Source organism: Belonocnema kinseyi, chromosome 8, assembly GCF_010883055.1.
Source record: "Belonocnema kinseyi isolate 2016_QV_RU_SX_M_011 chromosome 8, B_treatae_v1, whole genome shotgun sequence".
In the NCBI taxonomy this organism is placed as follows: domain Eukaryota; kingdom Metazoa; phylum Arthropoda; class Insecta; order Hymenoptera; family Cynipidae; genus Belonocnema; species Belonocnema kinseyi.
Window position 1 is genome coordinate 108916826 of NC_046664.1, and position 23966 is coordinate 108940791.

At 32.4% G+C, this 23966-nt stretch overlaps 1 protein-coding gene across 5 annotated transcripts in view; it reads left to right on the top strand.

Annotated features, from left to right (window-relative positions):
• The window catches only part of LOC117177790, a 177961-nt gene that overhangs the window by 24270 nt on the left and 129725 nt on the right, over positions 1-23966 (top strand). For all 5 annotated transcript variants that reach the window (XM_033368714.1, XM_033368717.1, XM_033368715.1 and 2 more), the window contains exon 3: positions 17536-17626. In XM_033368714.1, the coding sequence (XP_033224605.1) occupies positions 17536-17626 (91 nt within the window). The remainder of the gene's footprint in view (positions 1-17535; positions 17627-23966) is intronic.

Consider the following 23966-nt stretch of genomic DNA (forward strand, 5'->3'; position numbering starts at 1 on the left):
GGGCGCATACTTTGAATAAAATATTTGTTATCATTCTCTTGAAATAAATGTGTTTTTTTCTTGAAAAAATACCGGTTTCATATGTATACACCTGGTACATATGTCTCCCATATATTACAACGCTGATGAAGGCTGGTGACCTTCTCAGCATGAAAACAAAAACACAAACCTAAGACGACTCTCTCGGTTCCAGTTCTACCTCCCTCCTCTCCCCACCCTCCCTTATTAACTGAAGTTTTTGGTGAGACTGACGTTAAAACGACAATCTCCACCATATGACGATTTTATACTTAACTTTGACATGATTTCGACTTAGAAAATAAAGTTATTGCATAAAGGTGATAGTTGTGCGTAAAATCGAAACAATGAATGATACAATCTACAAAATAGCCTCGGAAAGTACTGGAACTGTTAATGATAAAAGGCATGCACACGGAAAATCTAAAGGACATGTTTCAGGCGACGAATGGAGACTGGGTGTTTGGAATGCTAGGGGAGTAAATGATCTCAAGGTAAAAGAATTGCGTGAAACTACGGACGTGAGGAAACTAGATATTTTATGTGAGCCTGAAACAAAGAAAAAGGTATACGAAACCAAAGACATAAAAAACAGCGTGTTGAATCTCCCAGACTGCTGTGGGCTAGAATGAAAGTAGGAATCAGAAGATTATTTATGATAGCATGCTAGGCGCCAGTTCATAGTGATCCTAGAGAAGTAAATGACGCCTTCTGGGGCACTTTAAATGCCACAATAAATATTTACGAACATGGGGAAAGAATAATTCTACTTGGAGACATGAACGGTCTGTTTATTACAAATACTTGGCTTAGGCATAAAATGATCCACATGTACACCTGGTCTAAAGGAAATAGCCGTAGAATAATTGACTTTGTTGTTGCGGATGAAGGACTAAGAGAGTTAGTCAAAGATACAAGGGTCATGAGGGGTCCTGAATGCAATACTGATCATTACCTTCTGATCTCAAAAATTAACTTAGGTCGGGGATGGAGAAAAAAGAGAACCAAGAAAGCAAAACAAACGCGAATCAAAACTGTGAACCTACAGAAACCGGATGTGCGAATAGATTTCCAAAATAAGATAATCTAAAGCATAGATAAGGCAACATGGGAAGACCATATAAAAAACAAAGATATAGAGGGCGCCTGCACAATGTTACGGGATATCATTGTTAGATGTACGATCGAAGTGTATGGTGCCGCAGTTGTATGAAGAACATCTGGTGATGCGTGGTGGAATGATGAAATTGAGGCTGCCCAAAAAGCAAGGAGAGAAGCGTACAAGAGAACTTTGAACATCGCAGGTCTTAGCAATGAGGAAAGAAATAGACGTAGAAATGATTATAGACACGAAAACAGGATACTTAAACGATTAGTTAAGGAACGTAAAGATACAATTAGAGCAGAAGAAGAGATGAAAATACAAAACGACTTTGAAGGAAGCAGGAAACTACTTTACAAAAAATGAAAGGAAACAAAAATACAGAATTTGTCAACATGAGAAATAGTAGGCGGGAAATGGTATATGATGCAGACGAAATACTAGAGGCTTTCAGAGACTATTTTAGGAGACAATTCGGAGATGAAGCTGTAGAACACCACAACTGCGATGTTGAACACGATGCGATAGAAAACTCAATTGAGAAAGTCTGTGTCACTGAGGTTAGGAATATAATTAAGAACTTGAGAAATGGTAAGGCTGCCGGGGTGGACGGTATTGACGCTCAAATGCTGAAACACGGTGGCGAGTGTATACAACATAGACTATGCGAATTGATAAATTTGTGTTTCGAGATGGGAGAGTACCGAGATTAAGTAGTACCGTAAGATTAAGTACCGTAAGTAAAATATACTTAAAAATACTTATTCGTAGGGTAATGAAAATATCAGAAGCAAAGATTTGGGAAGTCCAAAATGGGTTTATGCCAGGAAGGTCATGTACGGATCAAATATTTAGCTTAAGGCAAATAACAGAAAAAAGTTTGAGAGTAGGAAAAAAAGTTTTCTGTGCATTTGTTGACCTAGAAAAAGCTTTTGACAAGGTAGATAGAAGTAAACTTTGGGAAGTCCTGAAAGAGTATGGAGTCAATGGATAGCTCCTACAAGCTATAAAATCAATATATACAGGTAACAAAGCGAGTGTAAGAGTGAATGGGAAATTGAGTGACTGTTTCGATATTATTCAAGGAGCTAGACAAGGATGCGTTGTGTCTTCATGGTTATTTATATTATTTATGGACAAGTGTTTAAGAATGGCTCTCTTCGACGAAGAGGGTGTGCATCTCGAAACAGTAAGGGTATGTGCGTTAGCGTTCGCAAATTATAAGTTTGTTATGGCAGAGTCTATCGAAAACTTACAAACAATGTTGAATAAACTAGATGCAAGCATGAAGAGCATGGGCCTCAAACTTAACGCAAATAAAACAAAAGCTATGGTGTTCGGAGGAAAGAGTGAGAAAACACGATGCAATATTTTATTAAATGATGAGATACTAGGGACAGAAAGATAGATGAGGAATTAGATAGACGCATAAACGAAAGTAAGAAGCTTATTGGTAGAGCAGGTTCCCTTATCAGAAGTAAAAATATATCAAATAAAGCTAAAATGGCAATACATAATTCTATATTTGTACAACTGTACTATCCGGTATCGAGACATGGACTTATCAAGAAAAAGATAAGAGTAAAATTAACGCAATTGACATGAGATTCATGCGCATAATATGCGGGAAAACTCTGATGGACAAAGTAAGTAACGAGATAATTCTAAAAGAATGTGGTGCATAATAGACGCTAGTAGACACATGAGAAAGAAATCGGTTAAGATGGTTCGGGCATGCTGGATGGTAAAGTAAAGTAAGTAAGGTAAAGTAACTGGCAGCGTGCTCAGAGGTAGACCGCGGAAAGAATGGTTAGAATGTGTGAATGATACCCTAGTTAGAAAAGACATAAGAAGTCACAGAAACACGAGAGCCTGCATGAAAAAATGCATGGACATGAAAGAAGCTAGAGTAGTATGCCAGGACAGGAAAGTATGGCGGCAAATAGTTAATAAACAGAGTATCAGTAAAGTGAATGACGCCTGAAACAAAAGACCTTGGCCACTAATGGACCCAAGTGGGGAACCTTACATAACGGCTTCGTGAGGATCTTCGCTTGGGGTGATTGCTAGAGAGATTGATCCGCAATCTAGGTCGGATCAGTGTTTCGGAACGAACGTGTTATTTACACAAATAACACGAGAATTCCTGATCAATCTGAAAATTCTCTATCCCTTCCACACACTACTCCATTCCCCTACCGAGTGAGTCACGCCTACCCCAAAATTTAAATGTCTTAATGGTGCAATAATAATAATAATAATAATAATAATAATAATCAATAATCTTGAAAATAAATTTAAAATCAGAACAACGAGATTCAATAACGCCTGACTATAAATTAGTTCAATATACAATATATAACCGTAAATCGCGTAGCACAGGAGAAATTAATTGAATACAACAAACCCTTTTGCGTGCAATAACAACTTTTTCTTCAATTAACCCTAGTAGCAGCGGTTACATGAAAATACCCAATGAACGATCAACCTTTTTATTTTACTTTAAAAGATGATAACACTTATAAATTAATCTACTAAACTATGCAGTCAACATTATTGCACAATATTAAGTTAAACCCATTTTGTGATTCAAGAAAACATTTCAGTATTAATCATTTATTTGACTAATGAAAAATCTGCCCATCGCATGAGCCCATTCACGCAGTGCATGGCTTGCTTCGTTCTCAAGTTTGAGGGAGGCTCAGTGTCTCCAGAATGTGGGATTTTTCGGCCCCCACCACTCTCCCATCTCGGAGAAACACATTCAAGCGTAGCGTGTCGGGGAGTCAACTTTGCTACATGTTGCGTAGGCCTGCTCCGTGTGCAGTCGAAAAAGCACGAGCAGGAACCCGAACTCTCCCGACTTCACGAATAAGGATCTAGCTGCTCTTCAAAAATATAGTATAATCAATGAATACATAAAACAGGCAAAATTTGGGAGTCCCCCACAACAGCTCCGATTTTGATAATTTTTTTTATTTAATTTTGTTTTTTTATATTTTAAAAAATCAGAAACCTTTTGGAGGAGGCACACAATTATTTATATTGTTCAAACAATATTTATGATAATTATTTAAAAAATTAAGATTTGTCTCCATTTTTTTCTGAAAATCTCTTTATATAATAATTTCGGAATTAAAGAAAGTTGTTGAAATAAATTGTATATCAATAATTATATATTTACATCCTAAAAATTTGCTGTGTGGATCAAGCAATATTTACGTGTTTAACACACTTTTGCGTTATATTTTGTTAAAAACTCATCTTTTAAGGTATAAAATTAATTATTTTGGTCGAATATTCCACTATTAAGTTAAAAGTTGAAGTACTCTGTTAAAAATGTATTGTTTAGTGCATGGCTTTAGTTGAAAATTGATATCTTGGGTTGACAATTTTAATTTTTTTGAAAGGCGTTGACTTTTGCTTGATTGTTTATTTTTTTAATCAAAATTAAACTATTTCACGAGAAGATTCATCACTTTAGTTAAAAATTCAACTATTTGATTAAAACTTTAACTATTTTTTTAAACATTCGGTTTTTTTTCTAAAAAAATTAATTTTTTTGTTTGAAAATTATAGTATTTCATTTTTTGGTATTATTTATTTTTATCAAAAGAAAATTCCAATTAATTGGCCAAAAATTTATCTTTTATAGTTGAAAATCCAATAAACTGATTAAAAATTCATTTTTTTTAAATGCGCCTTTTTCTCCAAAAAATTAATCTTTTCGGTTAAAAACCCATGTTTTCGGTTAAAAATTAAATTATTTAGTACAAAATTATTCTGTTTTGAGAATAAGAAAGTTTTGTAAAGATTTTATTTTTTTTTTAATTTCAAAAAATTGTTATTCACATTTATATTTTCCATGTGTTTTTGACGGCCCATTCTGAACACTTTTGAATCCCCTATAATATTTTTTCGCAAATGTTATAGTTATTACTAAAGCTCTGAAATAATTAATTATAAATAATTTTGATCTCTTCGAGATATTATCATGAACAGAGACTATGGGAAAGTAATGTTGGAAGTCGATAGTTTCAAAGTCGTTTGTGGATATTTAGGTAAAAGAAGGTAATAAGTTGTTAGGGACAGTCAAAATAGATAAAATGTCTACGTGGCATGGTAATGAAAAAGGTAATGTATTCGTTTAACTCGCATAATAAACATGCGTGTTATTGTTATTATCCATTGCGATTAATCGTCTACGATTAATCGTATCTCTGATATGCAGAATATTAATAAAAATTAAATTTTCTATTTTTTGTATATGCGAGTAAAGCACTAAATTATTTACATTTAATCAAATATTTCAAGAAAACTGATAAATAAGTCTTCATAAAATTTTATTTATTGAAATTTCATTATAGTTTCAGTAATGTCTGATATATTGTATTAAATTTCTCTTCATTAATTGTTTAAATACTAAATAAGTAAATAAAGACAATTCTAATTGTGTTATGTATATGAATTGTAGGTCACTGCACTATTATATAAAAAAATGATTAGTAATTATTCGAAACGTTTTGACTGTATTTTGATTTAATTTTTAGCTATTTATGACTGCAATATGAATAAAAAATATAAATATCTGTTTTTCCAGTTTTTGATGAATATCGTATAAAAAAAATTTTTACACTTAAATATCATTGCAATTGTTTGAGCAATAGAAATACTTGTTTGCCCCCTCCAAAAGTGTTCTGATTTTAAATAATATACAAAGAAAAAATTATCAAAATCCGAGCTGTTCTTGAGGACTTCCAACTAAAATCCTTCGTTGACGCTACTAATATTATGGATTTGAAATCGCGAGTTACCTTAGAATCATTAGACTCATTGCGAAAATAAAAATATAATTTACCTAAGGTAAATAGATATATGATACAAGATTTCTGGGTTTTAAGTGTTTCAAATCTAGTGCTGCATATCTTAATAATATTTTTAGTAAACAAATCATTTTTAACAACTAATAAACGAATTTTCGACAAAATAGTTAAATTTTCAACCTAAGAAATGACTTTGAAAAATAGGTTTTTTAACTTAATAATAATAAAGTTCTTTATTCTGTATAATTTGTACTACATTCAGTGTGTGTACTTAAACTAATGTTGGGTGCTGGACTCGATCGAGAGTGTTGAGCAAATTCTCTGTCGAAACCTAGCCTCATCAATATAATATATAATGATGCTTTCCAAACTTGTGTACTTACTTTATTGTTTTTTCAGGGGACACTGGTGTGTTTCTTATTTTATGTTACCTACAATCCTAAATCTAAACATTGGGTAGTGTCTCGATACTGACACGATCCCATTTTACCGAGGTCTTCTTTTCGATGATCTCTCCATAACCTTTGTAATGCTGTTTCTTGATGAACTTTCCATGACGTTCGAACAGTCGCTTGTGAAAGGGTGTCTGGTCAATCATCTGCCAAAGTTCTTGTGTTGGGAATGAAGATGGAAGCTGTCGACCTGTTTTTATAATTTTTCTGAGCGCGACCTCAAGTTTTTTGATCGAGGTTTTGCTTAGTCTGTTTGCGACTTGCTTGTTTCCGTATTCGTGTATTGATCGAATACATGTATTGATTATGAGAATTTTAACTCCTTCATCCACATGGCTGTGCCAACCAATGATTGGGTTGAGCAGAGAGGCTACTGTTCTGGCCTTTGAGCATGCCTCATCCACGTGTGGTTTCATCGAGAGTGTTTTGTCCAGAATTACTACCAAGTATTTAATTTTGTTCTGCAGATTGATCCTGCTACTTACGACCTGCTGATGGGTAAGACGATGTCTTTTCTGCGTGAAAATAATTTCTTATGTTTTAGACACATTACATTTGAGGCCCCAGTCTTGATAATAATTAATTAATTCCTTGGCTACCCATTCAGCTCTCAGCTTGGCGAAAATCGGTTTACTCGCCTTATTGAGCACACAAAGATCAGCAGCGTACTGTGATATCATTGTGTTTGGTATGATTTTAGTTGGTAACTTGACCATATACAAGTTGAAAATGACTGGTCCAAGCACTGATCCCTGTAGTACACCGTGTAACACTTGATATATTCTGCCGATGGTGTCAAGGTTTTTTCCAGCTACTGTCCTGTTTTGAAGGTAGTTTCCGATCATTTGTGTAATATTTGTCGGCATTTGTAGTTCATCCATGCAACAGCTCTGTCTTTCGTCTGTGAATGCCATTGATGAAGACCTGCATTGATAATAGTTCTTAACAATTTGTGAATAGTCAAGAATTTTTCTTTTCTTGATAGCTTTTTTTTCTTTATCTTTTTCTTTTTCTTTTCTCTTCTTTTTCTAGCTAATTTTTCTTTTTCTTTTCTTGATAGCTTTGTCGATGTTGCTAGTTTTGTTAATTTCTTAGTTCCATCACCTTGTAAGAGTTGGTCGCTTATTATTGTGATGGGGGACATTGAGACGAGTCTGCCACTGCTCGCACTCATTCCACAATCGGTCGTCTCTGTCTTTTCACCTTGCTGGGCTGTCATCATTCTGTTATTGTTTTCGCTTTGTAGAAGCAAGTCAATTATATAATCATTTCGATGCGAAAAACTTGTTCTTCTGAACTCCTGTCGCACTCACATTTTAAGGTATCCCACTGCGTAAATTCATTTTGTAACACACCGTGAATTTCTATTTTTTTACCACAGTCTCTACATGTATTAGAGCTGAATAATATTTTTTTGCTATGCTCTTCGTCAAAGTAGGTGATCAGATTAATTTTCTGCCCATCCGGACCCACTTCCACGACCATAAAGTCTTACAGCAGATACCTCCTCGCACTTGCAGTTCTTTATTTGTTGTCGATATTAACTTTTGCTTGTTAAACCTTCCGAAAAGAAAGGTTCACCGCAGATGCACGAAAATACCTTGTCACCAGGGAGTCCGAAACTCCCCTTTACCACACTTCTCATATCGAACGTGAGCGGTAATCAAACCTTTTTTAACTTTAAATTTTAAGTTTAAAGTTAAGTTTCATCTAAAAAAGATGAATTTTCAAAGAAGAAGAATAATTCGCTAACAAATAAGATAAATTTTTAACTAAAAAGATAATTTTTCAAGAAAAAAAATTTCAACAAAATTGTTCAATAAAGATTTATTTTTAATCAAAAATGGAACAGTTAAACTTCTATTTCAAACAATAAATTTTGAGTAAATAAAAGGAATCATATCTACAAGAAAATGGTGAAATTTTCAACCAAAAAATAAATTTAACAACAAAACGACTAATATTCTTCAAAAAAAGACAAAATTTAAACAAAAATACATGAATTTTCAACCACATAGTTGAATTTTCAACTAAAAATATAATTTTTTTAAAGAAAAATTGAATATTTAAATTTTTAGTTGAAAAATAATTATTCACATAAAAAAATCAAAGTTTCATCACAATATTTAAGTTTTCAAGCAAAACATTAAATTTGCAAACATACAATTTAATTTTCAAACCAATAATTTTCTACCGAAAACAGAAATTCAAAATTTTTTTAATCCATTTTAAAACATCATAACAAAAAACTAATTTTTAACACAATAGATAATTTTCCAATGAAAAACGGTTACATTATCTGTGAATAAAAATAAATTGAGAACGAAAAAATTGGCAACAAAATATTTTAATTTCCAAAAAAATGCATGAACTTTCAACCATTTTATAACAAAAGCAAAGTATTTTTGCCCAAAAATAGATTTTCTGTTTAGGAAAATGTTTTTTTAACAAATAAACAAAAATCGAATTTTCAACAAAACAGTTAAATTAAATTAATGTTAAATTAAAGAAATGAATTTTCAACTGAAAAATATTTTGAACCAAAAACAAAAAAACAATCGTATTTACAACATTATGTTCAACTCTATTATATAGAATGTATAATATATTTATTTGTGTACCTCGGTCTCGGACTGATTATTTAGATATTGCAAAATAAAGTACAAATTTGAATTATAATGATGACTTTATGATTTTTTTCTTATTTTGCATTAAATTTTATTCTTACAGTATTGCTGCGAACGTTTATGTATGCGCGTATATTTTTGTTTGTAGCACCATGAGTTTCGAAAGAATTTTCATATCACGTATTGTCACGTCAAGAAACTTGTATCTTTGGTGGAGCAATATGACGTTTGAAAAACTTGTATAGCTGTTACACCTATACTGGTACAGTAGTGAGGACTATCCGCTAGTGTTGGTGCAATAACTATGCTTTCTACTTCTGAGGACAAAAATATTGTTCTCTTAGCTATATCGTTTTTTCCGTGTGCAACTTGGGTCGTTTTTCCAATAAGTTAATTTTGTATTTCTTTTGTATTCTTAGAACAACAGTTTATGAAGATGGATTTTATTTGGTTAAAAAAATTTGCTTATTGCTTTTTTTGGTCCCTTGTTTTTTTTTTAATCTTATTTTTCGCGAATAAATAAAAATCTATTCGTTCTAACCAAAAAGAAAATAATAACAAATTTGTTCATATTTTGGGGTGCAGAATTTTTTTCAATTTATCTTTGGTCGTATCTTCCATAGTTTAACCGCAAAATGCAATTTTTTATTTTGTAGTATTTTTTTAGCAATCAAAATTAGAATTTTATTTTCTTATCAAAAAATACATTTTTTATCTTTCTGAGTGCTAAAAATATCCGTACACAGAATTTTCAAATCTAACAAAAAAGTGGTTAAAACTTTTGAAAATGCTCTATTTTTTACTTTTTATCCAAAATGGCTGGCTAACGCACTTGAATTTTAATTTAAGACCTAAAAGAGTATAGCAAGGGCCAATCCAAGCTGTCTATTCTTTCAAAAGTTATCGTGCTAACAAACTACAAAACTACAGACAAAAGAACAAACACACACAGCCAGACACATTTGCGAAAACCATTTTTTCGTGTTTAGAAGGTCTCAAAACGTAAATATTTGGCCAAAATGAAGGATGGGGGGTCAAATTTTACACAAATCTAATACCTTCTCTGATGAGAATGTAAAAATCTATTAAATCATATGAATGACAACTTTTAACTTTGAATAGACTATTTCATAGAGGATTGATTCAAAATTGAAGAGCTTAAGCTTCAATAAAATTCCAGAGTAACTTTAACAGTTATACAAAATTTCCAAATCAAATGCGAAACATGAACCAGTTTCATAGTTAAAAAATTTAAGACTCACATTTGTGTGGCTTAACCTAGGTAGTCAAACGAGAAGTTCCTAAGCGGACATTGCGGTTGAATTTGAAGCAGTACTAATAATTTCGACTTGATAAGAAAGCATCTAAATTGAAAATTTTGAATAACCTGGAAATTTTTAAATAAAATTTTAAGCCTAGATAAATCGAATAAAGATAAGAATTGTGGAATTTGAATATAAAATATTTAAAATAGTCTATATTCTTTATTTTTCTTTCTTCTATTAATTAAGGTGTACATATCATTAAGTACACAGAAGTATACAACACTGACAAATAATGGTGTTATTCTAGTAGGAAAAAAATTAAGGATGTCCTAGAGACGTGTTGGGGACATCCCTAAGACGTCTTTCATAACATATCTTTTGGTCATCCTATGGATGCTCTTAAAACGTATGATATCAGTATGAAAGATGTCCCGAGAACGTCCATGTCTTTAAGACGTCTTTAGGTCATCTTTAGGACATTGGACGTCTTAGAGACGTTGATTGTCCTGACATAGGAGGTACTAGGAACGTCCCAAGGACGTCCTTGGGATTTTCATAATTTCGTGCCGCGTGAGAAACCTGATCATAAATTCTAAAAATTCAACGTTTTTACCCTCTCCGAAATGTTCTTTGTTCCATGTAATTATGAAGCTAAATTAGTCAGGTGTTCGTATCTAGGACAGCAAAACGTTTCCTACAGAACGTATTCTTTTTCAAAGCATTTTTTCTTTCCCGGAAATCAAATATCCTCAACCTCGTTAGAAAATGCACTCTAAAGCAGAAGATACAAAAAGGAGACTGGAACTTGACAAAAGTAAAATTTAAATGAAATTTAAAACCAAATTTGAAATAGAAATTGTTTTCTATTTGGCTCTCTGAATCCAAATGCTTGTATAGTAGCACTGCTATATACTGCATATAGTATATACGAGGACCTCGAAAAAATCTTGTTTTCTCTCTGTAACTATGAGACTAGTTTGAAATTCGCTTCGAAAATTCAATCGGTTTTAACTCGTTTCACTTCGGTATATGTGCAAAGACCTTTTAAAATTAAAGATCACATTATCGACATTTGTAATTTTCAAATTTTATTTTTCGTTATAACTTTAATATTTATTCCTTATTTTGCATTTATTTCGATTCACAGCTACCCTAAAAAATTATAATTTAAAAAATGCGCATCTTATATGATAAACAAATAAATTGTTATCGAACATTTTATTGCATCTTGTGTCATTTTCCCATACATTTAATTTGATAATTTTCAATGTTATTTTTCACGATTCACACAAAAACGAGGCGTCCTAGCGTAAAGTGGTTCTGAAAAATTCTATAGATAAAATTTAAACGAAAAATTTTGTTCAGAATAATTTTATTGTATCTTGTGACATGTTTTTAAAAAAGTTAATATTTTTATTTTTAATGCATTTTGATAATAAAAATTAATAACAGCTTTGTAGATCTTTTTTGATGGAACATCTTTTATCTTTTCATTTTTTCATAATTTGTGTGGTTTTTCTAAACAAAAGCTTTTTCAAAAAATGTTATCTTTTTACTTTTAATCGCATTTTTTGCGATTAAACCAAAAACTACGCATCCTATCAAAAAATAATTAATAAAAAATGTATAGTACTTTTTTGGGCGAACAACTTTTCATAATTCATTTTTGTTTGTACCTTGTATCGTTTTTCCAAAAATTGAATTTTTTTAATGTTATTTTTTACGATTATACCAAAAAGTACGCGTTCAAAAAAAAAAATAATTAATGAAAAATGTATCGCTCTTTTTTGGGCGAACAACTTTTCGCAATTCATTTTTGTTTGTACTTTGTATCGTTTGTTCAAAAATGTAACTTTTTATTTTCATTGTTATTATTACGATTGAAATAAAATCGACACATCCTATTAAAAATGGTTAATAACAAATTTGTCGATTCTTTTTAAGCAAACATCTTTTGTCCATTAATCTTTTTCGCAGCTTGTGTCCTTTTCCCTAAAATTGAAATTTTACATTTTTAATTTCATTTTTTATAATTTAAAAAAAACACCCCATATTTTTTCATATCTTGAACAGTTTAACCGCAAAATGAGATTTTTTATTATTTTTTCGTGATTTTTTATGTTGAAAATGCTAGTTAAAAAAATCGATCTGTCTTTTTGGTCCCTAAAACTCTCGCTTTCAGTCAAGTGTCGGGTGTTGCCTTCAAAAGGCCTTGACTGATTTCAGGGCGACAGTAACATAAACAGTGAGAGCCACCTGACTCGTTTTCAATTGGAATATATATATAATGTTGCAACCGCTCTTGCCCTACTCCCCTGATAAACTGTGTGAGCCAGCTGTTCTAGGAAGGCTGAGAACGGGGTGACTGAAAAGAAGAGTTTGGTGTACCTTCTTATTATGATTAGAATGTAAAAATACAGCATTAAATATTAATGGAGAAAACGTTAATTATAAATTTTAATTAATTTCAGAGAGAGCTTTGTAGGGATTATATTTGTGCTTTGGATTTTAAATTTAGAAAGGAATTGTAGTTTGATACTTTTATATCAACTCACTTTCATACAAAATTGAGAAATTTGTTTTTGAATGTTCGCACTCTGATTTTTAGATTAAATTTTTTTAATTACGTTTCAAAATTAGAGTTATTCGCCATTGTTGGAAATTCAAGTTTAATAAAAGAGGAATTTATGTAGGCATGGCAATTCAGGCAGATAGAAATTAAAGCTGCATGAGGCAAGGAACGGAAAACATTTTTGCTACTGCATTTTTTGTGAAAACTTTACTAAAATGTAGTTTAAATTTAAAAAAGCTAAAACCTCAATGAACGAGTTTAAATTTTTTAAATTGACGTAGGAAAGATTATTTTAAACTATGTTGCAAATATGACATTTTTTCACTAATTATTATTAAAGAAATACATAGATTTTTGCCTCTCCTGAAATGGAATTTTTAAACTAGAGTCCTGGCATGTTTTACAACTAAAAATTAAAAAGTTTGGATTTAAACGATTTCATTAATTGCAAACGCAATTATTGAAATTTTATTATTTTAATTATAAACTTGAAATTTTGTCTGAAATTTACCTGTTGTTCTCAGGCTGTTAGTAACAACGAAACGGAAAAAAATGTTCAACTTTGGCTCCAATTATTGAGAATGCATGAAACTTGATGTACACGTTCCCTATTTCCATCGCTATTTTCATCCTATGTGCAGTATACGAACCACTTAAAAAAATAATTCAGATTCAATTATCTGAATATCTGGATTATCGAAGCTTAATTGATACAATGCAATGCGGTTTCAGAGCAAAACGCAGTACACTAACAGCAACTCTTGAAGTCACCAATGAGTATAATATGACATTAGATATTAAAGAGATCACGATTGTTGTGTTATTCGACTTTTTTACTCTGTAATCTACAAACTCCTCATGCTTAAGTTGAAGTTCTTTCGGGCTAAGCTGTCAGACATGGCAATTAAGTGGTTTGGAATCGTACTTGAATAGTCGGTTTGAACGAGTTAAGAATAGTAGAGGCGAGCAGTCTGACTCGATGGTGGTAGGGTGTGGAGTTCCTCAGGATTCCGCAATTGCTCCGCTCCTTTTTAACTTGTATTATACTTTGGATCTGGGTAGAGAGTTGAAACAATGTAAGTACCACGAGTATGCTGATGACTTCAAACTTTATCTTTTGGGTCATGTTGCTTCCTTAACAAATCTTCATGCTCTCGCACAAAAAGATATTAATAGGGTGTTGCATAGGGCCCGTACCAATCGGCTTTCTCTTAATCCTTATAAAACGTAGGCAATCGTAATTGGACCATCCCCTTTCCCATCTTCTGAAGCGATAATTACTCCCTCGCCACTACTAAAAAGTGGGTGGATTATACATTTTTCTGAGGTTTTGAGAGATCTCGGATGCATATGGAACAGAACCCTATCCTGGAAAGAGTAGGTAATCGACATCTCGACGAAAACATTCAGAATTCTGCACCAACTTAGAAGAAACAAAGAATCCTTTCATGTTTTCATTGGTATACTTCTAGTTAAGAGCTTGATTCTGCCCCACTTTGATTTTGGTTGCATAGTATATGATTACATAAGAGATGAACTTAATTCTAAATTTCTTGTTTTTCTGGCAGAGGCGTAAAAGGTTAGAAGGGTTTGGTGTGCTCGGCGATTTTCTTCTTTCGAAAAAAATGGAGCAAAGAGTTTGCATTAAATTGTGTGTGAAAAATGGAATCCAGTGCTCTAAAACTCTTGAAATGTTGATAGTTGCATACGGTGAGTCTACTCTGAGTAAGAAAAATGTGTATAAGTGGTACAAGCTGTTCGAAGAAGGCCGAGAGGATGTCGAAGACGAACCTCGCCCTGGACGTCCCAGCACGTCAACAACAGATGAAAACGTTCAAGCAGTGGAAGAAATGGTGTTGAAAAATCGTCGAATTACCATCAGATAAGTTGCTGAAGATGATGGCATATCGTTTGGCTCATGCCATGCTATCTTTTCGGACTTTTTGGGCGTGAGACGGGTGTCCGCGAAATTTGTTCCAAAACTGCTTAATTCTGATCAAAAGATCCATCACATATAATACCTAAACTCATATTTCATATAAATCGGTTACATCCCTCCAACTATAGGTGTGCGAACAGATACTTAATACCTGTTTGAAATTCTTCTATCCTAATTTAATATCAATTCTATTTAATCCCACCCAATTACGCTAGCGAATTCGCTTTCGCAATTATAACTACTATCTAATAATTTATTAAAATCTGCTGTAATCTCCTGTTCCTTAGAGGGGTATTTAGATCTAGAAACTTAGGCTAAATAAATTAAAATCTAAAAAGAAATATTAATTATAACTAAACTCTTCTTCTTGATCTGGATGTGGAGTTTCTCGTTGTTTCAGAATACACAAAAGTGTAGGGGGTAGGTCCCCATAGGGACCCGAGACAAAATCCTAATTCTCGGCAAGTCCTCCCTGCATGTTCTGTCACGAAAAATAGAGTCTTGTACGAGGTTGGAGAGAGCTTTTCAGTCCTCTTTTTTCCTCGAAAACGCTCGAAAATTTGCAAATTATGAAATAAGTATCATAGAATTAAAGAGACTTTCGCTATATCCTAAAATTCCATCCGTGCTCTGTCAAACCGAGTTTGCACCGACCATTTTAGAGTATAGAGCGAGCACGTAGCGAGGTTTCAAACAAATATTCAATGTTTCACGAGTGCTCGCTAAAGCCACTTTAATGCTCGCGGAAGCCTACTTATTTCCGAATTCGCAATTTTCGAGCGTTGAAAAGAAAAAACGACGACTGAAAAGCTCTCTCCAACCTCGCACAGAACTCTATTTTTCGTGACAGAGCATGCAGGGAGACCTTACCGAGTATTAGGATTTTGCCTCGGGGAGTCAGAAAACCCTGATATCGTATAGCTATTCAATAAAGTCTAACGCTGCGGGTATTTAAAATTGGAATATGAAAAGGTTTTGAATTAAGCAGTTGAGCCTCCTCCTGTATCTATGTGACTGTAGTGTATCTTATATATAATTTAAAAAAGAGGGTTAAACAACCAGCGAAGGGTCCCACTGGGAGCAACCGTCATCTAAACTTTGGCGGCTCCCAGTAGAACCGCGGTAAATCACTCTTATGGCCACAGAGAAAGAAATGCTCTTGAATCAAAAGTATTCATAAGTATGAAAGTACAAATGAATGTTTCATGAAACAATAATGATTTTTTTCGGCTTGACGGTTTGACATTGATGATGTCAATACGGTAGTATAACCACCTGAAACAATAAGATCTGCTTTTAATAAAACGCAAAAGTGCGTACTTTTGATTCAACAGCATTTTTCTCTCAGTGTAAAGGTTACTTTCTCGTGCATAGGTCCTAGGAAATAGCCTTTACGGCAAATGGCAGTTACCAGGTTATACTTTTAGACTTTTAGACATCGAAATACTATTTAAATATCTATTAGGTTAAGTGGAACAGGGAAAAACAGATTGAAATATTTTGGCATTTTCTATATTTTGGAAACATTCAAGATTAAGGAAAAGTGGTGCTGTATTGATTATAAGACAAACCTAAATTAATATTAGACCTTTTCAAGTTTCACCGAAATTCGGTGAGCAGAGAAGAAATATTTTCGGTAACCCATAAAAAATGAAATGGGCAGTTAGCTTAACAAACTTATTATTTCTGAATAGTTCCAAATAAAAATAACGAGATAATTCTAAGTGCACTGTTAAAAATGTTCGGAAAATTCCGACACGTTTAAATGACTAAAGTTACTGAAATTTACAAAATTAGGTCTCTGAAAACTGAATTCAGTAGCTTTTAGAGTAAACTTACTAAATTGTTATCAGCGTTCAGAAACGTTATCTGAAATTACAAATATTTTCTTAAAATTCCTAAATGATAATAAAAAATATGAGTCATTGCGACAACAAGGAGTGTGCAGGCTTGCTACTGCGCACTTCACGCTTCTTGAAGGGCAAAGCTGGATGCTTATCATGGTTTGCCGCGCGCGTGCGTGTGTGTGTGTGTTAGATGAAAAATAGGTGAAAAACTGTTTCTAAATAATTTTAATATGTAGAATTACAAGTCGATTAGTTAAAAAATGATTTTCTGTGAAAAACTTAGTAACCTCGGTGGCCTCGTGTTTGACCCACGAGTCCGCCTATTATAGAGACGCGTCTCGTTGAGAAGGCTTTTTTGCTGTAATAACGGCTGAAATATAAATTCTTAATAATAATGATGATAAATAAATAAATGAAAGAAACTAATATAAACAAACATATGAAACAATTGTTTCGGTGGCAAGTTTCACTTACTAGTTTTTATATTAGACTAGTTGTAACTTGAATACACACAAATTCGAATATACTGACTTTACTCATATTTTCTTGTTATTATTTATATTGTATAGACAAATATAAACTACGTATTTAATTTTTATATTAATAAACCGAAAAATTGTTTAATTCCTTGAAATTTTAAGTTACTGTATCAGACGATTCCTGAATTGTAACAGAATTTCCCGAAAGATGTGACGTAGCGTTTTTCAATTGTCGTTTCTGAAATTTATGTTCCTCTTTATTATTATTTAGATGCGTTTACTGCATAAAGCTTTAGTCACGCGTTTCTGAAAATTCCTATTGAAATTTCTAACAGTCTAGATTTGAATTGCAATTCATATTAACTTGGGAGCAAAAATGTGGAGCTAATTATCTCTTATTCTTTTTTTCAGACATCCAGGAGACAATCCCTTCTACAGCAATATCGACAGCATGCCGGACATTCGACCGCGTCGGAAGTCGATACCATTGGTCTCTGAGCTGGTAGGTAGCCGATTACTTGTTAGCTTCCCAACTCTATTATTTCTATTGCTTGAACCGTGTATATTCGTCCGAACTAATTACCGAGTCGAGCCATCGCAATCGCTATCGTTGTCGTTATCACGCGTCATCAGCTTCACCTTCAACTCGTTAAATCGACAGAACTGACTCTCCGAGAGAAACTTGAACTTCATGGTGCACATTGCAAATTGCACAAACTCGTTCAATTCCGAAATTCAAACCGGGAACTGGGAACGCTATCAGGGGTTTACGCTACAGCTTAATTATCTGGCCCATTTATTTTAATTAATTCGATGATGCACGCCAAGGCTGCCTTACATTTAACTTATACGTATGGACAATGGAAGCGCCACCTCGTGTGCAGGGTAAAATGTACAGTGTACACGCTGAACCACTTACAGGAGTGTCAAATGTACTTACTTTTCATTAATGCAAATGCCGAGGTTAATCCTCTATTCTTATGGTAGCTCTTTTGCAAGTTTTTAACTGTGTCATGGATTCGCGCTCAGTAAATTTAAAATTAAAATCTAAATTTAAATAAGATAGCAGCACTTATTTGAAACTCATATTCCATTTCATAATAACCTGTTTTTAATTAGTTTTAATCTACAGCAAATACTATAAGGGCTATACGTTTAATTACTCAGCATGGTCCAAAAAAAACAACTTTTTTAAAATATATATCAGACTATTTATACACACTCTTATGCATATGACTATGAACTTTGGAATTCTCCGAGAGTCAGTTCTGCTGAAAATTCGCGAGATAAATAAAAACTTTCAACAGGAAAATATCCTCCTTTTGAACAGCTGATATTGATAGCAAAATTCCTTAATTAAAATTACCACTCGGAAGTATTAATTTCCCGTTCCAGCGTCTTTCTCATTTGGTCTTCATATCGAGAATAATTCTTGCTTCCTTAACCCCTTCGTTGGCATTGACGCAAAATGCGTCAATATTTTTTTTCCTATGTAACTTACTCCGATTTTGCATTCAAGCCTTACCCTGGGGTGTTTAGGGTCGCTGAATCCGAATCTGAACTCAAAATTCGAAAATTCAAAAAGGCGGGTCCAATATGGTGGACGAAAATACAAAAAACGGCTTGGTTTGCATCAATCTCGGTAATAACGGGTTTTTTTGGGTCACTGAATCAGAATTTGAAATCAAAATTCGAAAATTTTAAATGGTTTATATTTTTGTCCGCCATTTAAAATTTTTTAATTTTGACTTCACTTTCGGGTTCAGTCGTTTTTTTTGTATTTTCGCCCACCATATTAGATCCGACATTTTGGACTTCTGAATTTCGACTTCATATTTAGATTCAGCGACCCCAAAAACCCTAGGATACGAATTTTAAGAATAACAAATTTTCCTGCCCTTTTGGGCACTTTTTGTCGAATTCTCTCTGCCAACGAAGGGGTTAAATATTTTTCTGACCCTTATTTCCATTTTAGTCTACTTTCGCAGACACAACCATTAAGAAAAGCTCTTATTTCTTTTTCAACCTAACCAACCAAAAAATAATTACATTTTTCTCGTCTCAGACTGACAAGAGAACAAATGGGCGATATTGTCATTGGTCTTTCATTAATTTTTTTTATTCTTGCGAAAGAAGCGTGCTACCACGTTGCACTGTTTCGTGAATTGGAAGTTCTGTGTTCCGGCGAAAAAGCTTAACTACGCTCGAGCGCAATTGATGATAAAGACCGGACTTTGCTATTTTCAAGAGTAAATGTATATGAAAACGACCCGAAGTTGAGATGCGCTCGAGAGTAGTGATCATCATATGCATCGTTGTAATTTAATGCGTGTTTTACGTTTCAGTGTTTCAACCTAGGAAGACGCTCAATGCGGAAAAATAACGAGCGATAAATGTTGACCGTTATCCGCCCAAAGCGAAAAACCGTTTCTGTATTATTTGAAAATATAAACAGAGAACTGTCACTCATTAGTATTTGAATTTAACGTGCATTTGCTCGATTGCTCCATTTTTCTAGAAGGAAATTTATCGCCGTTATTCGCGTCCGCGTGCGATAATAATTATAAGGGGTCTTTCACAAATTACGTAAGACACATTATTGTAATCCCTTACCGTACAAAAATTTAATTTTTCATAGTATACGCATCTTATTTAATACATTATAGTTCGAAGAATTTGATACTAAATCACATTTCATACCAATCACACGATTTGATATAAAGGAATATCATTCTTTCGCTTTTAAATTTGATTCATATTGAATAGAAAAGACAATTTCAGTATAAAAGTATTAGAAACCCTCTGAATGGAAGACAATTTTGAATGAATATGTTGAAATTGGAACAATTTATTTAAAAATTGTGAGCGATCAAAATTGCAGAATGTATAAAGTGAAGAAACTTGTACTTTGAAAGAAATTTCAATGTAAAGCGTTAATAATAATTGATGAATTTTTAATAAGAATCATAATAGGCCAATTTGATCTTGAAACCATTCAATTGTCGATTTAAAAAAAAAAGAATCTAAAATTAACTAATTTATACTACATATCAGAGCCTAAAATGTTTCACATTTTAGACATAAACCTTTTAAATGCCTTTTTTCCTTACACAAACATGCAAAACCCTGTTTGGCCATGGTTTGCAGACATCGAAAATGGTTGATTGTGCATCGCTCGTGAAGGCGATGAGCAAAATCCCCAACATCATTAAGCAAAGTGCTTTCATCGGTGAGCTAAATGCACAGTAAAAGAAGGAGTTCAAAATGATGGCGAAATCAATATCATTTTGATATGAAACCAAAACGATACCGAAAACAAGAGCATTTTGATCAGCCGGAATGAATGATCGAATTTTAAGTTCATAATGATCTAATTGAGAATCATGTATGAAGTCAAACCAAGATGACTGACGTTCTTAGAATACTTTATCTCATGCGCAAGCTTTTTATGGTTTCTTATCGTGCCGTGTACCTGAAAAGTTAAAAAAGTAACCAAATCTGATATTAGAACATATCATCTGTTAAGTGTACTTGTGAATTGCATGCGGTTAAATACAATTTTTAGGTTATGTCGTTATGACACAGGCGCCAAGAATTTGCGACCATTTTATTTAGTCTGACAAATGAACCAAAAAATAAGATCACATTGATCCAAATGGACAGATCATTATGATCTCGAGAGTCAAATGATCGTTGGAGCAAAAAGCTCTGCAAAAAAATTGATCCATGGTTACCAAACTATTTTGCTCGCCACTTTTAATGCGAGTGCCATCTAGCGTCGGAAACGATTACTATGTTAACATCCTGTTGGGTTAGTGAGGTTATATTAGATGTGAGTAAACAGCTAAGCAGTATGCAACCTCAATGTTTGCATTGTACTTTTGTAAAGAAAAATATTATTCAATATAAGAGGCCTCATGGGCGAACTATTTGGCCTCTCGTTTCTAACTGCAGTGAAGTTTCCCCTATTTCAATTCCCCCGCGCACGGTTATTTCAAATTAAGGAGTATTTCAGCATGCCGTCATGGGAATTCAGAAAACTTTTTCAAAAAAATATCCTAAACGTAAAACTGGGTCACAATTGTACGCATAGTAATATTTTTAAGTGTAAAATCTATTTTCTCAGTCATGTTCCGTTCTTTTGTCGATTGACGGCATTTTACTTTCACGAAATAAAACAAAATATTCAAACTTTCAAGTTAGTATACCCGATCTGATACACTAACCTGAAATTTTTAGAATTTTTTTTTCTTTAGTGACACAGTAATATCGTCAATCAACAAAAGAATGGAACATGGTTGAGAAAATACATGTAATAACAATGTTTTGTGGTTTTGTATGTTTATCACTGACAGTGTCGGCAGTAATAATTTAAATAATAATTACTCATTGTCAATTTAACAATCATTACTTTATAATCAGTTTAATAAGTTAAACATTATTTCTGAATTTAATAATAGATTGCCATTGTTTTTTTCACAGATCGATCCTAGAAAAAATACACATCAGGAAGTGCAGATGAAATTAGTGCATTTCGACTTGGTGTGTTTCAATAAACATTGTTGAAAAATATTTATCTCTGGACCTTATCACAAGACTGGGGATTAATCAGCTTAAAATTAATGATTTGACTCATTTCGATGGTACAAGCGTATCAAAAAGATATCTCTAAGCAATTTAACTTGCCAGGAGTTTAATTAATAAAATGTTTAGGGATTATTTTTATTTTAGAAAATGTTTTCTCTCGTCCTCATTTCAAAATTTAATTTGAACAACCATTAAATTGAATTAGAGACTCACTGAGGATAGGAGTGTATCAGTACTAAATCTAAAAGAGAAATCTTCGGCAGGAATTTTTATTCCAATATTTTTAAAATTATTTTATTTTCGAAATTGCTGTATAAATTGTATCAGTATTAAATCTAGAAGACAAATTTTATATCGATATTTTCAGTTTAATTTTTTTTGTTTAATTATTCTTTTTTCGAACTTGCTATATCTGTATCTGATTTCCAAACTGGCATTTGATCAGCCCCTGAAATAAATTTTAAGTAATTTTGATGGTATCGGTGAGCAAAAAAAAAATCTCGAAGCAATTTAACAAGTCCGAATTTTAATTATTAAAGTTTTTAGGAATTTATTTTATTTTCGAAAATGTTTTCTCTGGATCTTATCTCAAAATTCGGTTTAATCAACCACTGAAATAAATTAAAGATTCGCTGAGGATAGGAATGTATCAGTGCTAAATCTAGAAGAGAAATTTTAAGCAGGAATTTGCATTCCAATTTTTTTTATACTTATATTATTTTTGAAATTGATATATCTGGATCTGATTTCAAAACTGGCATTTGATCAGCCCCTATAATCAATTTTAAGTCATTTTGATGGTATCGGTGTATCAAAAAAAATCTCGAAGCAATTTAACAAGCCCAAAATTTAATTAATCAGCTTTTTAGGGATTATTTATATTTTAGAAAATGTTTTTTCTGGACATCATCTCAAAATTTCGTTTGATCAATCGATAATAAATATAAGACAACCTCCAATTGAAAAGATAAAATCTGAAATAAAATTGACATAATTGGTTTCTTCATTTCTAACAGCATAATTTAAAGTTGAATGAGGCCTCAAACAAATACATTAAAATAACATTTCGAGTAGCTTTGAATTATTCACAAACATTTTTATTTTCTGATAAAATACCAATAATGTATGAATTTTATTTTTAGACCCGATAAAATAGATAATTCTAGAATAATTACTAAAGAAAATTGAAATAAAAATTTCGACCCAAAATTTCCCTTCTACATTTCAAACGGCATTTTCAGATGTGGCCCAGAGAAAACATTTTCTAAAATAAAAATATTCCTAGAAACTTTATTAATTAAAATTTGGGATTGTTAAATTGCTTCGAAATTTTTTTTGATACACCGATACCATCGAAATTATTTTTAATTGATTTTAGGGGGTGATCAAATGCCAATTTGGAAATTAGATCCAGATATGGCTAGTTCGAAAATGAATTTTTTTTTTTTTAATTTGAATGTAAATATCGGCCTAAAATTTCTCTTCTAGATTTAGTACTATAATCCTATCACCAACGAGTCTTCAATTTATTTATTTTAGTAGTTGATCAACCCAAATTTTGGGATGAGGTCCGGAGAAAACATTTTCTACAATAAAAATAATCCCTTAAAAGTTGGTTAATCAAAATTTGGTTGATTTTAGGGGCTGATCAAATGCCAGTTTTGAAATCAGATCCAGATATATCAATTTCGAAAATAAAATAAGTTTTCAAAAAATTGGAATGAAAATATCGGCCTCAAATTTGTCTTCTAGATTTCATACTGATACAATTTTATCTCCAACGAGTCTTTAATTTATTTTAGTAGTTGATCAAACCAAATTTTGGGATCAGGTCCAGAGAAATCATTTTCGAAAAACTTTAAATTGTGCTGTTAGAAATGAAGAAACCAATTATGTCAATTTTATTTCAGATTTTATCTTTTCAATTGGAGGTTGTCTTATATTTATTATCGATTGATCAAACGAAATTTTGAAATGATGTCCAGATAAAACATTTTCTTAAATAAAAATAATCCCTAAAAAGCTGATTAATTAAATTTTGGGCTTGTTAAATTGCTTCGAGATTTTTTTTGATACACCGATACCATCAAAAGTACTTAAAATTGATTATAGGGGCTGATCATATGCCAGTTTTGAAATCAGATCTAGATATATCAATTTCGAAAATAATATAAGTATAAAAAAAATTGGAATGCAAATTCCTGCTTAAAATTTCTCTTCTAGATTTAGTACTGATACATTCCTATCCTCAGCGA